At 53.0% G+C, this 26302-nt stretch overlaps 1 protein-coding gene across 5 annotated transcripts in view; it reads right to left on the reverse strand.

The window, feature by feature from the left end:
- Window positions 1-26302, reverse strand: part of BOC (BOC cell adhesion associated, oncogene regulated) — a 58266-nt gene that overhangs the window by 5029 nt on the left and 26935 nt on the right. For 2 of the 5 annotated variants that reach the window (XM_014957236.1, XM_014957237.1), the window contains exons 2-12: window positions 20441-20614; window positions 19780-20058; window positions 11368-11514; window positions 10507-10650; window positions 9793-10086; window positions 8479-8751; window positions 7023-7321; window positions 4408-4576; window positions 3436-3546; window positions 2092-2298; window positions 1114-1295 (exon numbers count right to left, since the gene is read on the reverse strand). In XM_014957236.1, the coding sequence (XP_014812722.1) occupies window positions 1114-1295; window positions 2092-2298; window positions 3436-3546; window positions 4408-4576; window positions 7023-7321; window positions 8479-8751; window positions 9793-10086; window positions 10507-10650; window positions 11368-11514; window positions 19780-20058; window positions 20441-20525 (2190 nt within the window). In that variant the 5' untranslated portion in view covers window positions 20526-20614. The remainder of the gene's footprint in view (window positions 1-1113; window positions 1296-2091; window positions 2299-3435; window positions 3547-4407; window positions 4577-7022; window positions 7322-8478; window positions 8752-9792; window positions 10087-10506; window positions 10651-11367; window positions 11515-19779; window positions 20059-20440; window positions 20615-26302) is intronic. The other 3 variants (XM_014957240.1, XM_014957238.1, XM_014957239.1) reach the window with 3 other exon arrangements.

Consider the following 26302-nt stretch of genomic DNA (forward strand, 5'->3'; position numbering starts at 1 on the left):
GAGCAGAAATTAGCAAATGTCTGTGCTTCATATAGTACTAGGGTGAGGAGCAGTGGGGACAAATGGGATGGGACAGGAGGAAGACCAAGCAGGGGCACCTTCCTTGTGTTGACACTGGTTTGCACAGTAAGGGCTTCCTTCCAAGAGCTCAGTGCTACTTGATATTCTCACACCTCACTTCTCTCAGGTAACAGACAAAGCACGAGTCTGGTACTGTCACCCCAAGCATCCAGTACTCTGTTCCCTCTCAGCAGCCACAGTCAATGCTTCAGAGAAAAAAGACCTCAGCAACAGTGACTCAGCTGGGCAAGGACAGGTGCACCTTCACCTTAACTCAAATAGACTCATGGCTTCCAGACAAACTGCATCTTCCCATGAACCAGTGACCACAGGAATCTTGGGTTTCTGAAGACAGCTCTCTTCCTCCTCCACCCAGGGCAGTACTGTCCCAGCTCCATGTGTTCTTTCTATCTTTCACCCACTATTTTATCAGCTACTGTTTGTGTTTGAATGAGTAGCAGTGCCCATCCTTCCCTAAAGCAATTTCTGGCTAGAAGTAGTTTGGAGAGAATGGCAATGTGTTGCTCTGAATGAGCGCTAAGCTGTTGGAAACACTTGGATCTGGGCATGTGATCCAAAAGACCCTGCCTGCTTCTAAATAAATCCTTTGGGGTGGACAGTGTGAATGATTATCAGCACTTAGGATTGCTACCCAGCAAGCGAGAGTGAAGGACGTATCTGCTAGAAACTACTGGGACAGATAGAGGTGCTAATAGATTCCAGGAATTTGGCCAGGAGAGCAAGAGCAAGCCGCTGCCCTGTGCGTTGTTGAACTGTGCTTGTTGAACAAAATGGTCAAGACCCTGAAGTTATCTGCTGAAATGCCTCCTGTGTACAATGTCAGATTCAGATGGAAAGGGTTTCCTAGGCTCTCTGGCTTCTATGTGTACCAAGCCCAATCCTCCGTTACCAGAGGGAGCTATTGGATCTCAGATCCATTTGTGCTGGTGACAGGGACCAGTGTGGTAACCTGGAAGGTGTGCAAGCCAGGCAAGTATCACCCACCCACCTGCTTCCTGCACACTGAGACATCTCCACCCTGACAAACCTTACCATCCACTTCAGCATGATGGTGGTCTCATTGATGGCATCTGTGAAGGTGATGTACGGCCCGGCCACAGGGCGCTCGTAGACTCGGTTGCTGTACCCAGACACCACGTATGGCCGAGATGCCGCGCTGGGCTCGCTCTCTCCCAGGATGTTCAGTGCCCGGACACGGAATTTATAGGATGTCCCTAGGGGAAAAATGGGAAACAAAAAAGTTGCAGAGATTGGAGTCTTCCAAGACTTCTACTGTCAGCACAGGCCTGACTGTGGAGAGGGGCTAGATCTTCTTCAGGAGGCAGAAAGCCTACGAAGAAGTTTTGATCAAACTACACACACTGAACATCCGGATTTCAGCCATGTGCAAGATGGAGCCTGCTTTTATTTTGCCTTTCCCAATTCCTGTCTGAATGGTCTAGAGGTGAGGTAGCAGTACTGAGACGTGTGTGGGTGGATTCAGAGATGCGTGAAAGGACGTCCTGACCCAAAAGCAGGTAAACGAAGACATTATTCCTCTTCTACATGGAAATCAAGTACATAGGTATCAGTTAAAAGCTCAAAGCCAAAATAATTTTTACCTAAACATTGTTTTACTGGTCTTTAAATTGGGGTAGATATGTTGCCCTTTTAAGCTGTCCAGCTCAAGTGCACTGGGAATTGTGTGCCCATCTGTCTTGCCTGGGGCTAAGGGAAGTTCTGTCCTGCCTAGTAAATGGCAAAAACAAATGCCTTTAGTAACTATATCCTGTAATAGAGAAAAGCATGTGAAAGCCTCCCTGAGGGAGGTCAAATCTATGCTGGTCTTTGCAGCTGGAGAAATTGGATCTGCAGCTTTTCCCCATGCACCTAAGGCAGGAGCTGGGGAGCCTTTGTTTTGCTCGCTCAGACCAGGGCTAAGCACGATGTGACAGATGGCTAACCATCCTATAGGGACTGCACAGCTTTCCTGCAGACCTCCAGGAAGCAGGGAGGAGAACACCTGCCTACCTTTCTCCAGGCCTGGGATTTCCACAGAGAGGCGAGAAGGAGGAATGTCACTGGTGGCCAGGACCCAGTCTCCCAACTTCTTCAATTTCTTATATTCCACACGGAAAGACTGGATGGGGAACCCGCCATTCCCACGGGGGATCCAGGTCACGTACACAGATGTCTCTGATGCCATGGAGATGGTCGGACGGTCTGGTGCCTCTGGAGCTGCAAGGGGCACAGAAGGACATCAGGACATGAACCACATTCCTCTCACCTTGTCTGGAGGATCCTGTAGCTCAGAGGTATGTGGGTGAAGGACTGCATTGCACCCACCCACATGCTCTCTGAGTCCTGAAAGATCTCTTCTTTCTGGCTCTCCATTAGAGCTGGCACCCCCAAATCCTCACTCCTTTCAGTTTGGGATGTGCAAACAGCTTTTACTCCTGCTTGCACCTTGCTCCTTTTCTACTCCCAACTCAAGTAGGGTGAGACAAGGTTTGAGGAGTGTGCACCCACCATGGGAGGGAAAGCAGTGAGCGGGGGGGTGATACTGACACTGGGGACAGACGAGTGCAGGAGATGAAAGCAGGACAGAATGAGAAGAACCAGCTGAGGAGGAAATAGGGAAAAATTCTGAACTGTAGAAATGTAATTTGATAGGAAAACAATCGGAAAATGGGAGAGAAAGAGATAACTGAGCTGTACGGATGAAAGAAAAAGCAACACGAGTGAGTATAGGGGCCTGAAGGAGAGGACTCCACAGAAAGGATAAGGGTTGAAGGAGAGCATTCCACAGAAAGGATAACGGCACTGGTGAGTAATAGTAATGGCAGACACAAGGTGGGAAACAATGAATTGGATTAACCAGGCAGGAATTGATGTTTCTCCAGTGCAGCAAAATACCCATATAGAGCACCCTGCACCCCTACAATGGGCACCAACTGCCCCTTGCCTGGGCTTGGCTGAGCCAGGGACCTGCAGGAACTTGGTTGCCTTTTCTCCCTACATTCCCCCAGCACCCACTGGTACATGGCAGGACTGCACCTTTGCAGACTCCACAGCAGAGCTTTCTGAACCCTCCATGTGAAACTCAGCAAGAAATAGAGAGTTTCTAACAATTCCTTGCGTTAATAGTGGGGACAGGCAGTGGGAACAGTTTGATTCTCCTAAGACTGCCAAGTGCAGTGGCAGTGGTGTCAGAGGACTTCTCCTCATCAGGAGCTAGAGACCACCCACCCAACTTTGGACAGTCTTGCTTCACCCAGTGGAGAATTCAACCCCAGCACGGCCTGGCCACTGCAACCCACAAGAGATCCACCACCCCTCGCCCTCCCTCCTTGCCCAGTTCAGGAAGGGCCTTACGGGACAGACGGCTGTTGTCAGACTGGTTACTGCTCTGAGTGCTCGTGCCTGGGTCATCCCTCTGGATTTGCTGCTCTTTGCTGGCCACAATCTCTGGTTTTGGCCGCCGGCCTGTGCAGAAGAGAGAGGTGGCATTAGTGACACGAAGACACGGCTCAGAGTTAATTTTTGCTGTGATGAACAAAGAAAATATTCCCAGCCACAATGCTGAGGTAAGTACTCTCTGGAGTCAGGAACTGCAGGAACTAAGGCTAAAGGGACACATTTGTTAAACTGTTAATACATCCCCCTCATATTTAATTTTCTAAAACTTTTAATTAAGTTTTCTTGAAACATGGCTAGATTTCTGCCTGAGAAGGCAGTAATTATCACAAGATGGGAGGCCTGAGGGGAGATGTAAGCAAGCCAACCATGGATAAAGTTACTACAAAGGGAGTGTCATTCCCCACACCTGCTAGGGATAAGCAGCCAGGGGACAGAGGGACTTAGTGGAAACATTTGGAACATCCTTTTGGTGGCAAAACCAGCTCAGCACCAAGCAGACTGTGTGGAAGACTTGGAGTTTCCTTTAGTGCAGGACCAGCTTTCAAGGACAGATTAAACAAACACCTGTTGGGAACAACCCCCAGAGGCTGATCCTGTCTTCAGGCAGAGGATGGATCAAATGACCTCTTGACATCCCTGCCAGACCTATTTTCTCCGGTTCTGCAGGTGTTCAGCTGAGACATCAAGGGAGGAAGGGACTGACTCTGACCCAGGCAGAGAGGAAGATCTGGTTTTCCCCATCCCGTTTCAGTCCCACCCTCCACTTTCCCTTCTGACAGAGTCACTCTAGGCTGAGGGCAGGTGGGTTTCCAGAGCAGAAACAGGCCCTCTGTCCTAAAGCTGGTCCTTGCACCTCAGAGTTGGGTGGGGATGTCTCAAAGGGGCCCTCTCCTGACTCAGAGCAAAACACCCAGGGAAAGGTTTGACCTTTACCAGTCCGGAAGGTCACCATGGCCGTCTGTCCCTCGCCGGCACAGTTGTGAGCAGCCATCTCCACCTCGTAGAGGCTCCCAGGGTCCAGCCTGGTGAGGGTCAGGCGGTGCTGCGAGGCTGGGACGTCCCTCACTGCCCAGCTGTCGGAGGCATTGGTGACCTGCTGAGAGACCGATGCAGGGGTTGCAGAGCTGGGGGCAGGCTGGGCTTCTTGCCTCCACCGAGCTCAGAAACTTCCATGAGAGGTTGTGTATCAACCAGGGCTACCTTCCCTGCCTGGAGGCCAGTTCCCTGCCTGCAAAGGTGTGAGATGTTTCCAACGTGATTTTGCAAAGCTGAAGGATTCAGGAATTAGCAGGACAAGTCTCCAAGCACCAGGGTGTTTTCTTGACCCCAGAGGTTCACTGAGTTCTGCCTGCTGGTCCCCTCTGATACCACTGCCCCTCAACATGCACAAAGCTCTGGCAAAGGCATGCACACCATTAGCCAGAGGCTCAAGCTGATTTAGGAGCCAAATCTCTCCTGCAGCCCAGCTGCTGAGCTGCTCATTTAGATGCTGGTCATCTCCATGGGATGAAGTACCCAGACATGACTTTGGTCGTCTGGACCTAAATCATTTGACTAACAGCTTTTTATCCAGTTTTCTCCAGCCTCACCGCTGGCACTTTCTGGCTGAAAGGAGGAACCATAACGTTTGAGCACAGGTTTCTGCAGGAAAGAGAGCGTGTACGGCTGTGGCCCCCAGAAAGGCTTTGGAAACACAGTTCGTTTTTCAGTGGTGTCCTGATGTGCCATGTGGAGGGGGAGGGAAGGTGTGACCTTCCTCCTTCTCCCCAGCTGCAAGGATAATATTTTTGCAGGCAAACAGGCGGGACTCTGAAGTGACCCGGTGCCGCAAGGAGCATTAGCAATGCAGGCAACGCAACAGAACGGAAATGCCAAGACTCTGCCGTATCATTCATCTTCTCCAAGCGTTTGACACTGACTGATTAATGCCTGCCTCGTTTTATTTTTATTCCCAAGCCCGCCGAGTTGTGAGGCCAGGGAGGGGAGCCCTAAAGACTGCTAATATCCAGGAAAGAAAAAGAGAAATTCTGAAGAAACAAAGATAACGGCTGCGTGGCATCTGACTGCTTGCGGGCTGCGGAGATTTTAGGGGCAGCGTAAGAGCAGGGGAAAAAAAAAAGACATCCTTAGATATTTTCCAGAGGAGAAGCAGACTCTTGCCCAGTACAAATGTAAGCCTCCTGTCAGTCGGTTTTACTTTCCTTATAGCCATCTTTCACACAAAGAGCCTTTTCTTTTGTTGCTGAATTGATTCCTTCCCTCTCCGCACACATGCTTTTCCAGTCAGAGATGTCAAAACCAGATCATTATATAACTTGATCCTGAGGATCTCTGATAGAAAGAGATTCTTTCTAAACAAGTTTAAGGGTTATTGGGACTAATTCCTTCCCACACAATCCTTAAGCATCCCAAGAAAGAGTCTCCAGCTGAGAATTTGGACTACACTGAAAACATATTACTGCAAACTGCAGTGACCCATGGTGACCCCCACTGCCCTACAGCCTCTTCCAGGTGAAGCGCTGAAAAACAAATAAAATCTGGACAAACTCCAGTCTGCAAGTGAAGATTGCATACAGAATTGGTAGCTACATGATACGCCATCAGGGGACAAATCTCTTGCTGGCAGACAACCAGAGCCAACAGTCTGGTGAGGCCTTTGGCATCTTTTGTTTTTATTTAAGCTTGCCCTATTGTGTTCTTGTGTTGGCATCTTCTGCCTTTGTTTAAGGGGCTCTTTAAAGAGATGGTTAGCTGAAACCCTCTGCTTGAGTTTTTGGAAATCAAGGATGCGTAGGGATTGTAACAGCCTCCTATTATACCACATTTTCACAAAATCAAGCAATTCCAGGAAAATAGACATATATATATATTCACATATAATTGAAAACGGTGCCTTGCAGTGGCTGGGAATCCAAAACATGCCAGATTTGGAACGCAGTCAAACCCCAAAGCCTGCCTCTCTACCGCAACTCCCTGCCTACTCAAAGGAAATACAAACAGCAAACAGATAAATTCAAGCCCCCTTCCTCCCCATTTATCTGCAACAAAATGGGAAGAGATGCTCTGCATCTCAAAAGCAGAATTTTTACCTCAATAACACTTTGCTATTTAGAGAAACCACTGAGCTACAGTGCTGCTGAGCAGGGCAGGTACGTGCAGGAGAGAGAGGCTGCTGCTCTGTGTCCAGCAGCCCAAGCCTTTCAAGGCAGAGGTGTCCCCTGTGGCTTGTGCCAAGACAAAGGCATTACAGAGCAAGTCACTGTGCATTCTGCCCTCAGGACTTCCCAGCTGGGAAGTGGAAGCTCTTCAGACTAATGCATGTGTGCACATATGCCATCAGCTCCTCCCTCAGCCTGTCCTCATCACACCTCACCAGGCTGAGGCTGTGGTGAGGAGGCCCCACCAAACAGCACCACCAGTGAGCAGTGGGTGCCTTTGCCCCAACGCACCCGCTCACGAGGTGTGAGAAGGTGCAGTGAGGCCACCAGCCCGCCTGCGGAACGGCGCGGAGGGAAGATGGGAGCAGGGCAGAACAGTGATACCTTGCGATGCTTCACCACATAATAGAGGATGGGGGCTCTGCTGTCAGGCCGGGGTCTCCACACCAGGTCGTAGCTGTCTGTCTTGGATGTCCGGGGAGAACTGAGGATGATGGGGGCCTCGGCTGGAGACACCAGCTCCCTGTTGGCTGCACACTGCAGAGATGCTGCCAGCGGGGTCGTCCCAGGCTTTGGCAGTCCAGCTTTATCCAGGGGCAGCTTTAAGGCACTGTCCCTGGAAGGTGGTGTTGGAGGCTGAGCTGAGCCCAGCTGGGCATCTCGCCCAGGGTTGAGTGTAGCTCCTGAAAGACAAGGTGTTGAAGCAGGGTAAGTGCCTGTCCCAGTCTGCAGTGAAGGCCCCTTGAACCTCTCAGAAGACCAAGGCTATACCCTCAGTGCACCACAGGCACCTCAGAGGTATCAGATCCCAGGTGGTGCTGGCTGCTCTGCCACTCAAACAGGTGTTGGCAACAATCTCCCCTTCTCCTGCTTATAAACCTCTCTGAGAACAGGCCTTGGCCACACGGGGCCTCCTCCCTCTCTGAATCTCCTCTTACCCTGGATAAGTTCAGCAGGGTCTGAGGTGGCACCTCTCTTACCCCAGCGAATCCACCCACATCAGTGTTTATGCTCTTGCTCCATGCAAGCTCAGAGGCAGAGCTGTGTAAGCCATGGGGTGAGGCACTACGCCAGACACCCCGTGCCTCTCATGTAGACATAGCTCAAGTAGGCACACATGGTGCTGCACTTAGAAGCAAAACTGCTACCATCTGTTCCTACAGGGAGATATGGAGGTCCCAGTCAAAAAAAGCACTCAAAGTACAGGGTAAAAGGGAGGGAAGAGCAAGGCAGCTCAACTACAAGTGGGAGGATTACATAACTTTCTTCTCCTGCTCCCCCTGCTGTTTTCACAGAATCACATGGGGTTGGAAGAGACCTCTGGAGACCATCTAGTCCAACCCCTCTGCCAGAGCAGGTCCACCCAGAGCAGGTTGCACAGGAATGTGTTAGGGCAGGTTTTGAATGTCTCCAGAGAAGGAGACTCAACCACCTCTCTGGGCAGCCTGTTCCAGTCCTCTGGCACCCTCACAGGAAAGAAGTTCCTCCTCATGTTTAGGTGGAACTTCCTACATTCAAGTTTGTGCCCGCTCCCTCTTGTCCTGTCCCTGGGCACCACTGAAAAAATACTGGCCCCATCCTCTTGACAGCCACCCTTTAAGTATTCATAAGCATTGATCAGATCTCCCCTCAGCCTTCTCTTCTCCAGACTAAGAAGACTCAAGGCCATCAGCCTCTCCTCAGAAGCTAGATACGTCAGGCCCCTGATCATCTTCGTAGCCCTCCGCTGTACCCTCTCCAGCAGTTCCCTGTCCTTGAACTGGGGAGCCCAGAACTGGACACAGAACTGTGCGTCAGGCTCTGGGATTGAAGGGGAACGAGGATGGAGAGAGGGACTTACCTGGTCGGGCTGTCCTCAGCTGCACCATGGCTTGAGCGCTGCCGACCTCGTTCTCGGCCATGCACTGGTATATGCCGTCATCCTCGGGCCCCACGCTGACCAGGCGCAGGGCCCTGCGGGACAGCCGGAGCCGGTGGCTGGCGGAGAGGGGGACGGCGTTGCGCAGCCACATGACGGAGGGCTGGGGATTCCCTCGCACCTCGCAGGTGAACTTGGCGCTCTGGCCCCAGGGAATGATCTCCTGGGACAGCTCCATGGTGACCTCCGGGGGCTCTGTGCAGGGAAAAAAAACACGTGTTTGCCAAGGAGTGCCACTTGGCACAGTCATGGCTTTGCACTTTCCTCTCCAGCAGGGATGAGGGCGCAGTGATGGTTCCTTAGTCCACCCCCAAGTCCCATTCCCTTTGTGGGGGCCCACAGGATCCACTTTGCTGCACCCCCCCTTCAACATCCACATGAACTGCAAGGAGAGGTGGCCCAAGGCCATCTGCCCCTCTCAGATAACAGCAGCCACCTGCAAGTCCCATTTTTCTGAGCTACTCTGCAAAGATTGGGTTTGTGCCAAAACAGCACATCGGCACCTTGATGAAATGCAATCCAGTAAAACATGGGCTTAGCCTCCTAATGCTTGTGAGAAGAGGAAGGATGCATGGTAGAAATATCTAAGGTGTCATATTCCTTACATTTTCCGCCCCAGAGAGCTTCCCTATAGAACAGAACAAAAAGCAAGACACTTTGATGTCTTCCCTATGCCAAGGTCCAATATGTCTAAGAAGCAGCCACTCCTTCATGAGAAAGTGTTAGAGCAAACCCAGTGCCACAAATGACAAGAGCTTCTGCAGAGGAGGGAAGGATCCATCATCTCACAGAATCACAGAATCTTGTAGGTTGGAAGGGACCTTAAAGATCATCTTGTCCAACCGTCAACCTAACTGACAAAAATAGACACCCACACAACAAACAAGGAGCATCATCACTAACCCATACCTCCCAGCACTTCATCAACCCGTCTTTTGAACACCTCCAGGGATGGTGCCTCAACCACCTCCCTGGGCAGCCCATTCCAATGCCTGATAACCCTTTCAGTGAAAAATTTTTTCCTAATATCCAGCCAGGAGAGACAGGAAGGAGGAACTACCACCCTCAAGGAAGAATTTGCCCCATGTCCTAGAAACTGGAACCACAGGAAGGGGTTTACATTACATTGTGGTTTGTCCAGGGAGAGGATTGAGTACAGCAGCACTAGTATTTTCCCCTGAAAGCAGTGGAGAAAGTCCAAGACCATCCTGAAACAAGGGCTACAGCAGCACTCACCAAACACCTGCACGTTGTAGAAGATGAATGCGGCTCCGGCCTCCCCAACCCCATTGTCAGCCGTGCAGCTGTAGGTGCCGGAGTCCTCCTCACTGGTGGGGTCAATCAGGAGGTTGCTGAGCAGGAAGCGCGTCTTGTTGTAGGCGGAGACGCTGGAGCCATCTTTGGCCCAGGTGACCCGGGGTGGGGGGATCCCACTGGCCACACACTCCAGGATGAGGCTTTGGCCCTTGGTGACAATGATGGTCTGAGCTTCTGGGGGGTAGATTATCCGGGCAGCCTCTGCTGTGGAGCCTGGTGAGGAGAGGAGGAGGAAGGAGGTGGGTGGGAAGGAAGGTGGCCAGTGGGAAAGCCCCCTGTGCAGAGTGCAGGTAGGGGTAATGGTAGGGCTAGTGTGCTGGGGTGGGTAAAGGGCAACACAGGCCAAGAAGGGCATTCCTTAGGGGATGTGGGCACACAGGAAGTGGTCTTGCCGAAGGGCTAGGGGCCTTTGCTTGCCCATCACCAAGAACAAGTCCTGAGGAGGTAGAGCAATCCCTGGGTTGCACCCACATACCCCGGGAGCACACCTTGGGGCCTTCTGCTGCTGGAAAGGAGTTCTCCCAGCAACTGAGAATGTCAGCTCAGAGAAAACCAGCTGCGACAGCACTGGCACACCCTCCCAGGGCTGGAAGCACTCTGCAGAAGATGTGCAGTGAAGGGAGAGCGGCTTACGTCTCACACGGAGCCTCTCACTGGAGACTGAGGTTTTCACCTCCTGCGTCACGGGGTTGTAGGCAGCACATTTGTAAGTCCCTTCATCCTCTTGGCTGGCATTGACGATCTGAAGGTTCCCGGATGGCATGATAAGGTAATTGTCTGTAGAGAGAGAAGAAGAGGTGGCATGTGGTCACGAGATACTCTCCTGCCCAGCCTCCTGGAAGACATACAGTGCCTCGAAGAAAAGGTGGACAACTAGGCAGGTAATCAACAATGTGATAACACCAACAGCGCTGAAATGACCCCTTTTGGTTCAACTACTGGGGGTGGAGAATGATCACAGAATCATAGAATCGTCTAGGTTGGAAGAGACCCTTGGGATCATCGAGTCCAGCCATCTACCCTACTCTACAAAGTCATCCCCTACACCATGTCCCTTAGCACTGCATCTAAACAGCCCTTAAACACAGCCAGGGATGGTGACTCCACCACCTCCCTGGGCAGCCTGTTCCAATGCCCTATCACTCTTATGATGCAACGAGGGAAGGAGCAGAGCCTCAGGTGAAGCCAGCTTCTCACAGGTACATGCAGCAGATGGAGCGAAGCTGCAGAATTCAGATCCAAATTTTAAAAATTTCCCCAAATTCAAAGTTGCCTGTATCCAGGCTGGGCTAGAAGAATGCTTTACAGATGCACAGAGACACCCAATGAAGAGTGACGTTGTGCATCACCTAATTCTGCTTCCTTTTGCCGCACTGCAAGCTGGTGTTACAGGTGGCTCCCCAGCCCCAGGTAGCGGGGGCATCGGGGAGACCTGGCAGAGACCCTAAACCAGCTTGGGAGGGGACCCAGCGGGACAGACCCCTGTGGACTCACCTCGGGAGGCCTCCAGCCACTCCTGCTTCACACTGTAGCGGACCTGAGCCTTGGGGTGACTTTCGGGCAGGTCGCAGGCGATCACGGCCGTGTTCCCTTCGTCCACCTCGATCACGTGCTGGCCATCAAACTTGAAATCTTTGAGATCTGCAGAGACAGTGAGTGACAGAGCATCTCAGTGGCTGGTCAGCATCCCGGCCTCGGCTCGTCCTCTCCCTGTGGACCTGGGGCTGTTCCATTGCGGTGCCGGCAGAGGACTGCTCTGTCCCCAACAGCTAGGGAAACTGGCCTGGTTTCAGCGCTTTATTTCTTCACTCCTCCTCCCTCCTACAAAATGGATAACTTAAAACACAGCTTCTGGAGAAGCCGCCTCCTCCATGGCTGAGAAACTGGGTGCGAAAAATCCTGGCCTGAGAGTAAAAAATGAGCCAACTTACTGCAGCCCTGAAGGGCAGCCAAAAACGGTCCTTCTGCCGTCCTGCTACCGAGAAGCTGACTTCGGAGTCATAGCTCAGGGAGCCCAGCCTGCTTCAAGGGTGCACAGACGCCGGGTGAGACAGTGGGAGGAGGTGTGAGAATGCTGGATGCTCCCAGAGTCACCCTGAGCTCCTCCAACAGTCTCAGCCATCAGCGTCCCTGCTCCAGGCACTCCTGCTCCCATCAAATATCTCATGGCTGAAGCCTGCTCTACCACAACGCTTTGCCTGTGCCCAAGCCCCAGTTCAAAGAACAGGGCCTTGCAACCAAAAGCAGCTCCTCCTCTACACAGCACAACTGCTCCCTCCCTAAAGCAGCCCTGAAAACACCCCATTCCAGCATGTGTGCCCCTAACGAGGTGGTGACGGGGGTCGCTGCCCTGGCAGGGCCGATGCGGGCTGCAGGAGTGGCAGCACAGGGGCAGGGGAAAGGGCCGCCTGACTTTTCATTTTCTTTTTCCCATTTTTCAAAGCAGGAGCAGAGGACTGTGGTGAAACCCCGCGGATGTGGCAGGGCAGGGAGCACGCCAGCCCAGCCCCACCGAGCTTCTTGGAGATGAAACTCCTCCCCTGGGCACGACGGCAAATCTTGCCTGGGCTCTGCAAGCCCAAAGTTTGTCTCAGGCAGCCTGTGCTGGGAAGAAAGTCCCGCACACCCATTTTTATGCTGCCGTGCACCAGCCCAGGCGCCCACTGGTGACAAACCCCACGTCCCACCGGTCCGTCACGAGTCACGTTGTCACATCAAGGCTCGAGCTGGCCCATCTTCCCCCGGACCCGGCGCTAACACTCGTCCCCCCGGGCGGCACGCTGCCAAATCCGGATCAGGCCCCGCTCCCTTTCCAAAACCCCACGCGAAGGCAGGGCACCGCATCCCATCCCTCGCCACGGCACGGCCTGGCCACGCGCTGTCAACAGCTCCCCTACCCCTCCGAACCCATCCTGGGACGCGGTGCCCGCGACCTCGGGCGGTTTGGAGAGCCAGGGGGGAAGCGGGAGGGCTGGCGGCGGGCAGACGGACGGACGGACGGACGGCAGGCAGCCTCCCTTGGCAGCCCCAGCCGGCAGAAAAAAAAATGTGTTTTTGTTCCCTGGGAAATGCAGCAGCGCTCCAAGAGCAAAAAGACAACTCTGGCTCCAAGCTTCTCCCACCCACAGTCATGGAAAAGTGACATGAAATTTCTCAAGCAGACTTTCTGATTAAAGCAAGATCCTTGATAGAGTTTAAATAAAAACCAGCTCTCTTGGCAAAGGCGTGGAGAAAGCCTCCCCGAGCGCGGCGCGGAGGGGCTGCCGGGCGGCTGCCGGGGGAGCCAACGTTCCCGGGCCCAGATCTGAGGGAAGGGGAGGAGGTTGAAAAGAAAAAGGGGAGGTTTTGCAATGTCATAAAAATGATTTGCAGCAAACATGCTTAATACTTCTGGAATTTCTTGGCATCGTTCAATTAAAAAAAAAAAAAAAAATAATAAAAAGAAGGAATACGGGTGAACTTCAGAAATGTGATTAATCCTCTAAGGCAAGCCGAGGAGGGGAGCCATGTTTCCACTGGGTATTAAAGCCAGATGAAGGTTAACTCTTTAACTTGTGAAAAGCTGGCAGCGCCTCGCGCTCCTCCAACAACGAAAGTTACTGCCGGGGAGGGGAAGGGTGCGGGGATATTTTCTCCTCTTTGCTTTTTTACATTTGATCAAGGAATAAAATAGTAAGAGCCGCAAAAATGGAAAGAGGTGGAGAAGAGGCGAGAGCCCAGTGTCTGCCTGCCCACATCACGCATATTTCTCCCATCAACAAAATATAAACGAGCATCAGGAAAATTAATGTGCGCCTTGGTGGTCTGGATTCATCACAGCCAAATTAAGATTTCAGAGCCAAGGCATAGGCTCCAGCGATGCTGGCAGGGATCTGCACACACACATATGCACGCACAGACCCCGAAGAGAAGGGGCCCAGGAGCCGGGAGGAAGAGCAGACCCACGGCCCTGGTACAGCAGAGCCCACCAGGGAGCACCACGCTCTCAGAGATGGAAAATGACGTCCCCGTGCCGGGGGACCCCCAGGATGACCTTGGGCTGGGCAGATGTGGGAGTCCCTCATGTGCAGCCCCCCCAGAGGGCAGCTCAGCCCACTGCTCTCACAGCTGTGAGCGCTGCAGCCCCATGGTGGGGAGGAGCGGGACCCCCTGCTCTTCCTGCCTTCCCAGCCCTGCCATGGGGAACGAGGGGCGAAGCTAGGGGTGGAAGGGGAGAGGACAGAGTGAAGGGATCCTGAGGTGGCTGGGGGAGCAAGAACTGGGGACCGCCAGAAAAGCGGAGGGAAACTGGCAGGGGAAAGGGGAAAAACATCAGGTGGGCACTGGGACAAACTATTTTCCAATACGCAAGTGTACGAGCTTCCTGCCAAACTACTCCCCTAAATTCCTGCTCCCCCACAGCGAACAAGACTGTTTTATTTGCCAGTGAGTTTTGGCCAGGGGCAGTCTCAACCGCCCCGCTCCCCGCTGGTACAGGCGCATCCAGCCGCCCATTAACGCCCATGGGTCGGCTGCAGCTGGCAAGGGGTGGCTGGGGGCACCCCCCGTTTGTGGGATGAGCCCCCCCCACTTCACACACCCCTTTGGACTTGGCCCCAGCGCAGCATGACATGGAGGCTGCCACGTTAGGACACACAGTTTCACCCCGGGGGCTTCAAACGAGCCTTCCCCAAGATGTGGGGAGCCACACGTGGCCCCCCCACAACAGGCAGTGCAGGGAGGGACAGAGGAGAGAGTCAGGGCCAGGGGGCTGAGGGGGGGGGGATGCAGCACTCGCCCCTTTGGCTGCCCGGCCGGCAGCGACCGTGCCCCACGTCTAACATGCAATTTGCACCCCCGGGTCTAATTCCCGCCGCAGCTGGGAGAAACCACATCCCCTCTCCACTGGCTGGGTTTTCCTTTTCATACAGCAGCGCCCGACGTGCCAGCCCATGTCCTTGTCCTTAAAAGACACGCTCGATCACAGGGAAGCAGCAAGTCCTCATCCACCAGCCACCGGCCGGGAGGTGCTGTGGACAGACAGACAGACAGACCACTGCCAATCCCAGCTGTACTGGGATAACAGGGCTTTTTTTTTTTAAATTTTTTTTTGTTTGTTTAGAAGGGAGCACAACCGAAGGCCGGTGCTTGTGTCCATCTGCACCCTGCTGCGAGGCGCGATGGGGCGAGCCGGGGCGCGGGGAGGGTCAGCCCCGGGGCTGGCTGTGCCCCTGTCATCGGGGAGGGAAAGCAGCTGGATCCCAGGGCCAGGGGCCAAGCGGCGGCGCGGGCAAGACGGAGCGGATTACACGAGCAGGGGACCATAAATAACTGCGGGGAAGAAACAGTAGTAAATAAAAAAATCCAGCCCTCAAGGTGAAAGTCCTCCCCGCTGCAGGGAGGGTGAGGGAGCGGTGCCAAGAAGGGGAATGGGCAGGGATGGGGTACCCCAGCCTGGGGGCAGGCACCCCCCACTATTCCCCCCCTTGGTTGCCACAGCAGCCCAGGGTTATGGGTCTCAATCTCCATCCGCAGGGGCCTGGGCACCAGTGCTGTGCCCCCCAGTCCCCTCCTGCCCCGAGGGGACACCAGCCCCCCAGCCTCCCGCCTGCCCATGCACCCCCAAGCGCGTCCCCCCTCCCCTGCCCTGCTCCCCCACCTCGCCCCGGGCCCGTCGCACAGCCCTCGTGCCACAGCTCCGCCGGATCAAGCAACACCACCTGTGTTTTCCTTCTCTCCCCTCCTCACGCCACCTCTGCCCCCGGGGCCGGAGCCCCCCGTGCCTGCTCAGCAAATGCTTTTCCAACATGCAGCCACCCCCTTCCTTCCCTCTCTCGCTCCCTCCCTCCTGCCGCCTCCAGGGAGCCCTCAGAGGAGAGGCCCAGGCGGAGGAAAATGAATGGGGCTGTCTTCAGAAAGCAGCTGCAAATTCCTGGGGGATGCCCGGCCGGACCCGGTGCAGGGTCACTGCCCACGAGCACCGCACACTGCGGCCCGGCTCCCCACACGTGCTGCCCCACAGCCAAGGGCTGCCCTTGAGAGCCACGGGGCAATGAGCCTCCCTTGTCCCACAGCATCCCAGGGACACAGGCACCCCGTGCTTCTCTCGTCCCTGGTCACGGGGATGCAGGTGGAGTCCCTTTGCCGCACCCCTCATCTGTGTTTTTTGTTTTGTTTGTAAATGTCACACCTCTCCAGGTCAGGCTGAACGCTGGGAGTCACCCCCGCCTGCTGCCTCTGCTCCAGCCCCACGCTTCAGCCGCCCCATCAGCTCCACCAAGGGCTCTCGACCATCCAGGCCTTTTGCTGTTGCAGGACCAGACCACAGCACTGTGCTTGTGTCCCTGCTGGATTTAGCTGGCCCCACCAGATCCCACTGCAACCATACCTTTTTCATACAGCTCTTCCACCCAGGAGAGGGGCTTGAGAAAGGCTTCTGGCATGATGGCAAATATGCCACCTGCAAGTGGGCAGAGAAATCACCTTTCTCTTCCTTGCAAGCTCTCAGTCATATGAAAACTTAGGGTCTGGCTTGGAAAACCAGGAATACCACTGCCCCATCCGTTCAAGCTGTCCTGGCCTCCAGCCCACAGCTGCTGGGCCATAGGGCTGCCGTGGGGCCACGTGGGGCTGATCTTGTGCAGCACGCCAGGCCAGCAGGTATCGATCTGCACCGACGTGCCGCGGGTCGCCAAGGTCGAGTGTGGGATCATGGGACACCAGGTCGCCTCTAAGTGGACTCAAAAGTACCCAAGTAATGCCTGAAGTCCTGCTCCTTTTGTCGCTTTACAAAATCTTCCCCTTTCTGCAAATCCCTCCTCCCTCCACCCCTCAGCTATACAATAGCTATTTTCTCTCGGGCGGAGGAATTAAACGCTGGTTTCAAGCAGCCCCCTGAGCCAGGGAGAGCAGAGATGGGCTCGTGGCTGCTGTGCCGTAGATGGAAGAAGGAGGTATCGGTCCCAAGGCTACGCTGTGGCTGCCAGCACGGCAGCGATGGTTATCTGCTGCTGACTGTCAGCAAAGCACAAGGAGGCCCTGAGGGACCAGGCGTGCACAGCCTGGGGCGCCTGAGGGTGTTTTCTCCAAAGGAGGCGGAGTGGAAAATGCCTAAAAGTTGGCCAGATGATGTTACCTACACCTCTCAAAACCTACCGAGTCACTTTTTCCAATGACTCCAGGTCCCCTTCCAAAATAAACTTAAACCTTGAAAATATTTCCACCACTCTCCCCGCCGCTGCTTTCACTCACATTCTAGTTTCACTCTTCCCCTGGCCCCCCAAAATAATTTTTGGATGGGGCTAAGACTTTCAGAGGGTTTTCTTTCAACCCAGCAGGTGATCTGGAAGAGATGTATCAGCTACAATGTCAACCTGCCAGAGGCTTCCTTCTCCACCCCCTGGACCTTGGTCTCCATTGAACCAGCTCAGAGCAAGGCCCTGTGGAGAAGATCTGGAGCAGAAATGAGAGCCCGTGGCACATCTGCTACCATAGCTTTCAAACTCAGTCCCACCACAAATCACTGCTCCCTGTTATGTCAGGCCACTGCAACGCCACTGTTGCAAGAAGCAGCCTCCAGCTCACAAACATGACACTGGTCATCTGAACCCCTCCAGAAGGTCTCCCTCTTACACCTTCAGCCCCACGTCTTTCCTGGGCTGTCCTCTCTCTCCCTCTTCGTTGTCTGCTAAGTCTTCCCCATCTGGGGGCATCTCTATTTCCTGAGGCTGTCCAGGTGTGTGGGCCATGGCCTCTGCCATCCCCAGTTTCCCCAGAGGACAGGGGACCCAGCACAGGGGCACTCTATGATGGTTTAGTAGTTTGTTCAACCAGTCTCTGGCTCCAGTTTTACGAGCACCACTGAATGGTGCTCCTGACCTCCCCTTGGCAGTAGTGTCTTTGCCACAGCAGGGACTACAGCAATGGGCAAGTCCCCCTCTTTCACACCCCCACGCCATGATCCAGTAGCTGAAGGTGATTCGCCTCCTAGAGAGGGCTGAGGAGCCACTCAGTTGTGACTTAAATTTCTCCTGAGGGACACGGTGGGACTTTATGGTGCTCTAGGACCTGTCTCCTGTCCACCACTGATGCTAGACCAAAGCAGGCAGACAGGTCAACCAGCCATGCTTTGTCCCAGGAGACAGAGCTGATGGTGGTGGGTTGGGGTGAAGGGAAAAAATAAAAGGGGATCAACCTAAGAGGGAACCAATCAGGCTGAGGAGCCGTGCACACCCCGCTCTCCTAAATGCAAACCATGCCCTTGGTAATCCCATCCACCTCTCCCCTCCTCTCCTTCCCTCTATCAGGCCACCAGCGCACACAGCCCCCTTTCTGCTCTGGAATGCGTTCTCCGAAACTTAATCTCAGCACGGGGCTCAGGCCAAATCCCCCAACAGATTCGGCCCCGTGACAACCCCCTCCCATCCCGTTTCAGAGCTCAGCAACTCTCCCCTCACTTTCCCTCACCTCCTCCTCCCACCCAGCCTGGCCTAAACATTTCACCCCTGATTAATGTATCAGTGACAAGCCAATAGTTCTTGGCTTTAAAGCAAAGCCAGCCCCCACTTTACACAAACATCTTCACTTCTTCATTTTCTTAAGACTTAGCCCCAAACTCCCCCTTGCTGGGAAGACGAAGCCCTTTCCACGCCTGGGGGCTGTCACGGCCAGGGGATGACGGTCTCCTCTGCACGCACTTGCTCCACCAAAAAATGCACGGGTCTCTTGAGAAGATCAGACTCTCCATTGCCTAAACAAGGGTGGTCCTCATAGAGCTCCCTCCCATCTCCAAGCAGACGTGGGCTGCTCCTTCTCAGATGCATCCAAAGACAGCACTTTCTCACGTTTGAGCATAACATCTGGCCAAACCCAGGCACCAGTAAGAGAAGTTCCCGACTCTAAGACACCCCCTCACAAGTACACACATCTCCTTGGTCCGTTGCCAATGCCAGAGGGCAGCATTGAGGAGCACATAAGCTCAGGGATAGGAGCAATGTCCCTCACATGTGGCTCAGAAAGAAAGTGGCTGGCTCTCTGCTGCCGTGCCACTGCAACCTCATAGAAAGAGGACAAAATCCTGGAAATGGGGAGCACACCCACCTGGGATCAACAGTGGTGGTAACGACTGCAGCCTCCTGCCCCTTAAAAACAAAAACCTCTTTACAAGTGCTTTTAGATAACGCTGCTTCACCTGTACCCAGCTCACCAGACGAGGACAGCGCAGACTCTGCCTTCAACATCGCCACGCACCCCTTCTCCCAATACTCCCTCCCTCTCTCCCTCACCTTGCATTTTGGCAAGGGATCCTCCTGATGTCACACAGAGGGCCACCAGCCGCTCAATGCAGGTGCTCAGGTGCACCTCCTTACTGCAACTAGACCAACCTTTCCTCACCGTGACCACAGGGGCTGGTACTTTGGTTATGATGAACCCAAGGACAACACAAAAAAGTGCAGGTCCTATCAGAGCACAAGTAGGGCAAGGGACTTGGCTTCCTGCGGGTCAGGAAGGCAGCAAAACTTAGCACATACTGACCCAGCACTGGCAACAGCCCCACAGCAGCGGTTTGGCCATCAGCACCTGCTGGTAGTTTTTGGTAACCTCAATTAATAAGTCAGGAAAACCAAAGGGGGCAACACGACAGCCAGGAAACCAACCAGGCACACAAACCCCAACGTTCAGGTATTTCCTGCTTTTTGTGGTCTTGCAAAATCTGTCACTGCAGGACAGGTATGCAGCCTACCATGCAGGAGGACTGCTTGGGTCATGGCTGGGCCACAACATGACAGCCAGCCCACGATCAAATATGCTACAAAACGGCCTAAGCCAAAGGAACCATCCCTTGGTGACAGCATGAGTAAGTGAGCATGGGTGAACCTCTCAGTGCCCAAGCAACACAGGGGATGGCAGAAGACTAAAGTTACTCACTAGCTAATGTGACCACGGCAGGGACACTGGCAATGACTCCTTCGGGCACACGAGCAATGCACTGGTATCGCCCCACGGTGTGGTTGTTGAGAGCTGTGATGACAAGTTTCCCTCGCTCGATGTGGATACCCAGCACCTCGTCCGATCCAGCCAGCTCCTTCCCATTCAGTCTCCAGGTGAGGTTCACTCTGGGGGGGTCCACCACACACCCCAGGCTGACTGGGCCCCCAAGCTTTTGGACGATGGAGGCAGGTTGCACTGTGACCTGCAGAGATTCACCTACACAGAAGAGAAAAATGGGAATAAGAAAATTCTGTGAGACCCAGCAAAAGAAAGGCAGAGGAAAAAGCTGCAGCGCTGGTAGGTTTTGCATCCCCCATCGCTTCTGCTTGTGCTGCACCTTCCTCTTAGCTCCTGACACACCCACCCTAGTGCTCCAAGATGCACACCAGCCCCATTTCTTCTGAGCACCACTAGACAAAGATGTCCAACTGTATATGCTTCTCCTCTGGAGGAGTGTTTGAACCCAGACCTTTGGTAAGGTCTATTGAGGAAGCAGCGGAGAGAGAAAACCACTTTGCACTTGAGGTACAGCGATGCTAACCAGCATCAAGGCAAAACATAAACAAAATGGAACAAAGAGGTAAAACCAGAAACTTACTCAGTTTGGCAAAACAGGCAGTGGCTGCGAGGATGAGGCAAGGGATAGGGGACATGGGTCTCTTCTTTCCATGTGTCATTGCCATCCCATGCGGTGTGTCCTGGGGCAGAGGTGCCCAGGGACGGGTCCCATAAGCTGCCTCAGGGGATGCAATGGAGGTGCGGCAGCGGATTCCTGCGGGTGACAAGAGACATGATGGATGAAACCTTCAGACTTCCCTCTGCTTTCCAGCCCTCCCTGGTTTCTCTACCAACACCCCTACAACTCCCAGGAATTCACCAAACCAGTGCTACCAACAGTCATGCAAAGACTTCTCCAGTCTCTCCCCAAGCATGGTTGTGAGTCTCCCAAGACTCTCTCCTCAGCCCTCGGTACAAATCTACATGTGTGCACGTAAGCACATAGAATGGTTAGAGTTGGAAAGGACCTTAAAGATCTGCTGTGGACAGGGACACCTTCCATTAGATCAGGTTGCTCATACTTGCTGTCCTTCCCACGCGAGATTGGGCGCAGTAAATGCCTGTCCTGTGCCAGCAATGCACACCAGGCAATTTTAAGGAGCAAAACACAAACATTTCCAACAAAGTGTCACTGGATATATTCATTAAGTGTTGCTGCCACTTCTTGGCTGTATCTGGAATATATTCCAGCTTGAACACAAAAGTAAACGAGTAGTACAAGTCCTGAGCTACATGAAAATAGACACGATCCTGCAGTTTCCCAGTCTCTTCCTGAGACACTGGCCATGCTGCTACTGGGCATACCTGTATTTCAATCTAGATGGGATTCCTTAGGAGATGTGAAAGTTTTTCGGGGCACTTCTGCAAGGAACTATTCTGAAGTGGATGGGGTACTTTTTCAGGAGAAAAGAAATGCCCAGTTCTAAATTTGTTAAAACTCAGTGCAGTGAACACAGTGGATTACACTAATTTGACATAACACACCTTTACTTTAAGAGACCCAATCTAGGGAAAGATTTCAGATTAACTGTTCTGCCTGAAACACACAGCTTATTTTGAGTTGAACTACCCTGTCCGGACAAACCACCAGGTTCACATTTGAAAGCATCAACAATCTCCAAAAAACACTTGAAGCCAAAGGCTGCCCGTCACAACCCGGATTGCTGTGAAGAGCTGCGCGCTGAGCAGCTGTTTTGGAGAGACTGTCATGAATGAACGCTAAAGCAAACAAGCCAGGTCAGGCAGATTAAAGATCTAAGCGGCTGCACCAAAGAGTCACCTCAGATGTTAGGCTGAATTCAGCTCCAACAAAGGGCAAAGGGCTGAAGTTCAGAAGAGACTTCCCTCTACGGGCATCGTAATGCAGCTACAGGATTTTGAGCTCCCTCCAGCTGCAGCACTAAGAGGATGACCCACGAGTCTTAAAGGCGTTTCAGAATTGCTCCTGTGGTACATCCAAGCCCAAGACCAAACCAACAGCCAGCCCAAACAGCAGTTATTTTGCCTGCTCCCCCTGCAGAAATACAATTAACCACAACCACCATTCTCGAGAGCACCTGGCCTCAGAGCAGTATTTCCTACTTCCACCATGATTGAGCCATCACCTGTTTTGAGCACGCCCTTTCCAAACCCGACTCAGTCAGAAAGAGGGGACAAGTCCCTCCAAGCATAACTTCCAAAATTAAACCTCCTAACTCCTGAAGTACAGACTGCCACAGACTCCCCACAAGATGCTCAGTAAGTCGCTCAAGGCAAGACTGATTACTGCTGGCAAGGAACTACAGCATTTGGGGAAATCTCACCAAACTACTCTCAGGTGACTTTGCTTGGCCTCTGGTGCCAGCAAAGGTGCAAGAGCACAGCGCAGGTCAATGTCCATGGCTGGCTATGCTGGGGTCCACATCGTGACAGCATGAATCTCTGCAAATTGGGCTGTCCCTCTGACAGCCCCACAAGCTGTCCCCATCCTGCACATCCCCTTCCCTCCCTCTCCCCCCAAAAAGCACTGATTGGGGGAGAAGTCATAGAGGAGATATTTGTATAAAATTGAGAGGAGAGTGGAAAAAGAAGCTGGTGATTTCAAAAGGAAGCAATACCAAGTGAAGTGACCAGCAGCTGGAGCTTTGCAAACGCCACAAAGAGCATCTTTATATGGCCAACATGAGCTCCCTTGGCCAGCCTGCCCAGCAGGCCCAAGGAAAGACAGCTCTTTCCCAGGAGTCACCTAGCCATGGTTAGTGTGGCCATAAGCCCAAGATAACAAGCCCTGCTGACAGGAAGGGTAAATTAGATCAAGCTTGGCTTCTGGGTGGCCAGGAGCATGGACAGAGCATGGCCATCAAGGCATCAGGCTACGCGTACCCTGAAGGCACCCAGAAAGATCAGGTAGACTCACAGCCTAGCTCCCGTAGCCCACAGCCTCATTACAAGTGGAAATCCTCTGTGGGTTAACCTCCAGTGCCAAAGTGACAAGACAGCAACATCCCTCTCCCATGCACTTCATCCTTCCTGGTATCACGCTCCTCCCCCAAAGAGGGAACAATCGCAACAATTTGAAGAGTTTCCCCCATCAACCAGCACACACAGTTGTACAAGATCCTTTTGCCATCAGCCTGGAGAGCATCTGAGATACTCAATTTCATTTCTCCATGTAAGACAGCCACCGAAGTACCCTTCATTATGCTGCAGCCATCTAGGGTAAACCACCACTGACCATGGCCGTAGAAGTGCCCAAGGTCTGTCCACACCAGAACATGCACTGTTGACACCATGGATGTGCCACTAACTACGCTCATCTGGAAAAGACTTTGAGTTAACTTAGGCTTAAAACCTGGGTTTTGTTTATGCTTTGCACCATAAGGTTTGCTGGGGACAGAAAGCCTTCCACCAACACAGAAGAAACATTTTGGGGTAGGACTTAACATCTTGTTCCTCAGTGCTGGAAGCCTACAGAACAAAGCTGACTCATTCCCCCTATCTGGATGGGTTTGGCAGCAGGATGGAAAAATGTTGGACGGAAAAGAGTTGCTCCTTGCAGCCCATGCTGGGGGAGGGGGTAGGCAAAGATGTTCCCAACCAGACCTCCCTGCAGCTCCGCGTCGTGCGGAGCCTCTGGCCAGAAGGGCAAAGCCAAAGGCGCAGAAATGTGTAATGGACCCTTCGTGAGCTAGGACCACCCAGGCACATCGATACAACGACTGAACTGGCTGCCACCAGGTCTGTAAGAAGATGAAGGGCAATAGGCTGGGAGAAAAAAAGGGGAGATCAAAAAATTTGGCCACAGCACCGGGCAGATTGAACAGTATTGAGCAGAGACTGAGGAGAGAAGGTGTGTTGCAACAAGTGTATGGTACCTCCCCAAACCTCCAGGCAGAATATGAGCTCTTAATAGGGACATGTGGCCATTTCTTTCACAGCTGAGTGAAGTACAAAAAGTAAATGGCCAGCATAAAAATAATGAGGAAAATGAATGAAAACATCAATTCCAAAAGAACTATTAGGATCCAGGGCCAGATTTCGAAATTCTCAGCTTCCACAATTGAAGCCAGATTTTCAAAAGCATTCAGTTCTTGACATGCTGAGCTCTCCTGAATAGGCAACCAACTTATTTCGATGCTTAAATGGGAGCTGACCTCTTTTGAAAATGCTGCCCTTAAGCAGCCTGCAGTAGTGCAAAGCAAGGAACTTTATTAATCAGGCAGCTTTCTATCTGCCCGGCGTCCCTGCAAGCGCTGCCAGAGAGGGCTGCAGCGGGAGAGGAGGCAGAGGTGGGGAGCAGAGGAAGCCCCAGGTGCTCCAGTTGCCTTCCCAGAGGTGGTGGTCCTGGGCAAGGGACCACAGGGCTGCTGCATGACCGTGTCCTGCTCTTCTGCCCCCTCTCCCCAAGGCAGGAGATACCCCCGACACTTCTGCAGCTACCAACACCATCAGCTTCAACAGCTCCTGCTTAATTGCTGTTTGGGAAAAGAAAGAGTTAAAATCATTTAAAGAGCTTCAAGAGGGGGGAGGGAAAACAAACAAAAAATATATTTGTTTATTTATTTTTTAATTCTTTCCTGCCAGGTTAAAATAACAATTTCCTGTCGGTGGAGTGAAGGCTCTAAGTCCCTCTCAGCCAGCCCAGTAAATCAAAGGAGGGGGCCATTAGGAGGACAAAATTAACGAGAGCTTGATCAGATGTAGGGGAGCGTGGGGGGTGTAAAATCTGTCGGCTCAGCTTCCCGCCACACACCTAAGGCCACCGAGGCCCCCCCCCAGGCTGTGCCACGGCCATGGAGGGCACCGCAAAGGGAGCCCAGCAAGAAAGACAAACCAGAGGTGAAGATATCAAAGAGAAGAAAGGTGCAGGGCTGGGTGATTGTGGGGTGTGGGGGTGTGTGTGTGTGTGTGTGATAAAGCTGGAAAGGAAAAAGGGATCTGAATTAAGAGCAGGCAGTGGGAGAGGTGTTTGCTGATTAGAAACTGAAGGTTTTACTGAGGAAACGCTGCCCACAGGCCAAAGCCCCCTCCTGCTTAACAAGGGCCGGCCAAGCAGCCCTTGTTACTGCCATGCTGTCTGTGATTTACAAGGCTCCCAAATAGGAACCAGCCTCTGCCCCGGCTGTGGGGCAGCATCCCCACACCACACACCCCAGCTCCGCGGGCAGACAAGGGGGGTGGGAATGCAGAGTGGGTCAGGATGGATGCATCCACGCTGTTACCCACTGGCAAGACCCTCCATCGAGCCTGCCAGTGCACACGAGGGCGGTTTGGGGTTGTGGCAGGCGGCCGGACCCCCAGCTCCTCTTTGTGCCGAGGAGGAACAGCGGGAAGGGGTTGGGGTTGCTCTGCACTAAGGCAAAGCCTGCAGCAACTCAGGTCCAGCCACCAGCTGGGGACACCCTGGGTGACTCTGGAGAATTCACTGCAGCTGGTCTCCATTTCCAACGGGTCAAGTCGGGACAATGATACTCCCAGTTCTCTGTTTTATACATTGAGACTTAAGCTCTTCAGAAAAAGCAATGTCTTACACAGCACAGCGTGCCAATTTTACTTGTAATCATTAGTTTTTAATACAAGACAGTATTTTGCTGTTGTTCCATAGAGCTTAAAGCACTGGAAAAGGAAACGTAGAAGAGAAGAGAACCACAGTACCCCTTTGCTTTACAAATGGGGGAACCTAAGGGCTAGAAGAGGAAGCCAGCCTGGCCCAAGGTTATACAATAAAGCAGTGGCAGGCCTGGAAACGTAAAAGCTCTCTGACTGGGACCTTCATCCCATCAGGCAAGTTGTTCTTGGATCCCAAATCTTTGATGTCCTATCTGAAAAAACACCACTCAACTGTATAATCCTCTAGCTGAAAAAAAACCAAACAACCCTGTCAAGGTGACACACCTGAGCAGGTCAGCTGCAAAGTCCCCATTTGATTCCTGGGCACAGATAGCAATCTGGGCACCCTTGAAGCAGACTGCTTCTCAAAAAACATCCCAGAGGGCAAAACTGCCCTCTACCAACGCCCATCCCGCCTCCAAGTATTAATTTCACACTGTTAAGTTATATTCTCTCACTCTAAAAGGATTTGGAAAAGGAGAGCATCTCTCCTGCTGCAGGAGAGATGCTCCCTCTGCCATGAAACAGTGAGGGCATCAGACAGGGATGGGGATGCAGATGCCGTACGGAGAAGCAGGATCCCAAATAGGAAGCGGGTGGTGCCAGGAGGAGGCAGAGGGAGGCAGCATCCGACCTTACATTGCTGCGTTTAAAGTCAAGGAGGTAGCACAGTGTACATGCAAACAGGGATAAAAGCTTGCCTGCTTCCCTCTATAGCACTGAAAGCTCCTGACTCCAGAGTGCATTAGCTCTGTTAACATAGCCCTTGATTAACTGTGTGAGGAGTTCCTCCCCCCCCCCCCCCTCCCCCTTT

The sequence above is a fragment of the Calidris pugnax genome, unplaced genomic scaffold (assembly GCF_001431845.1).
Source record: "Calidris pugnax isolate Ruff unplaced genomic scaffold, ASM143184v1 scaffold225, whole genome shotgun sequence".
Taxonomy (NCBI): Eukaryota; Metazoa; Chordata; class Aves; order Charadriiformes; family Scolopacidae; genus Calidris; species Calidris pugnax.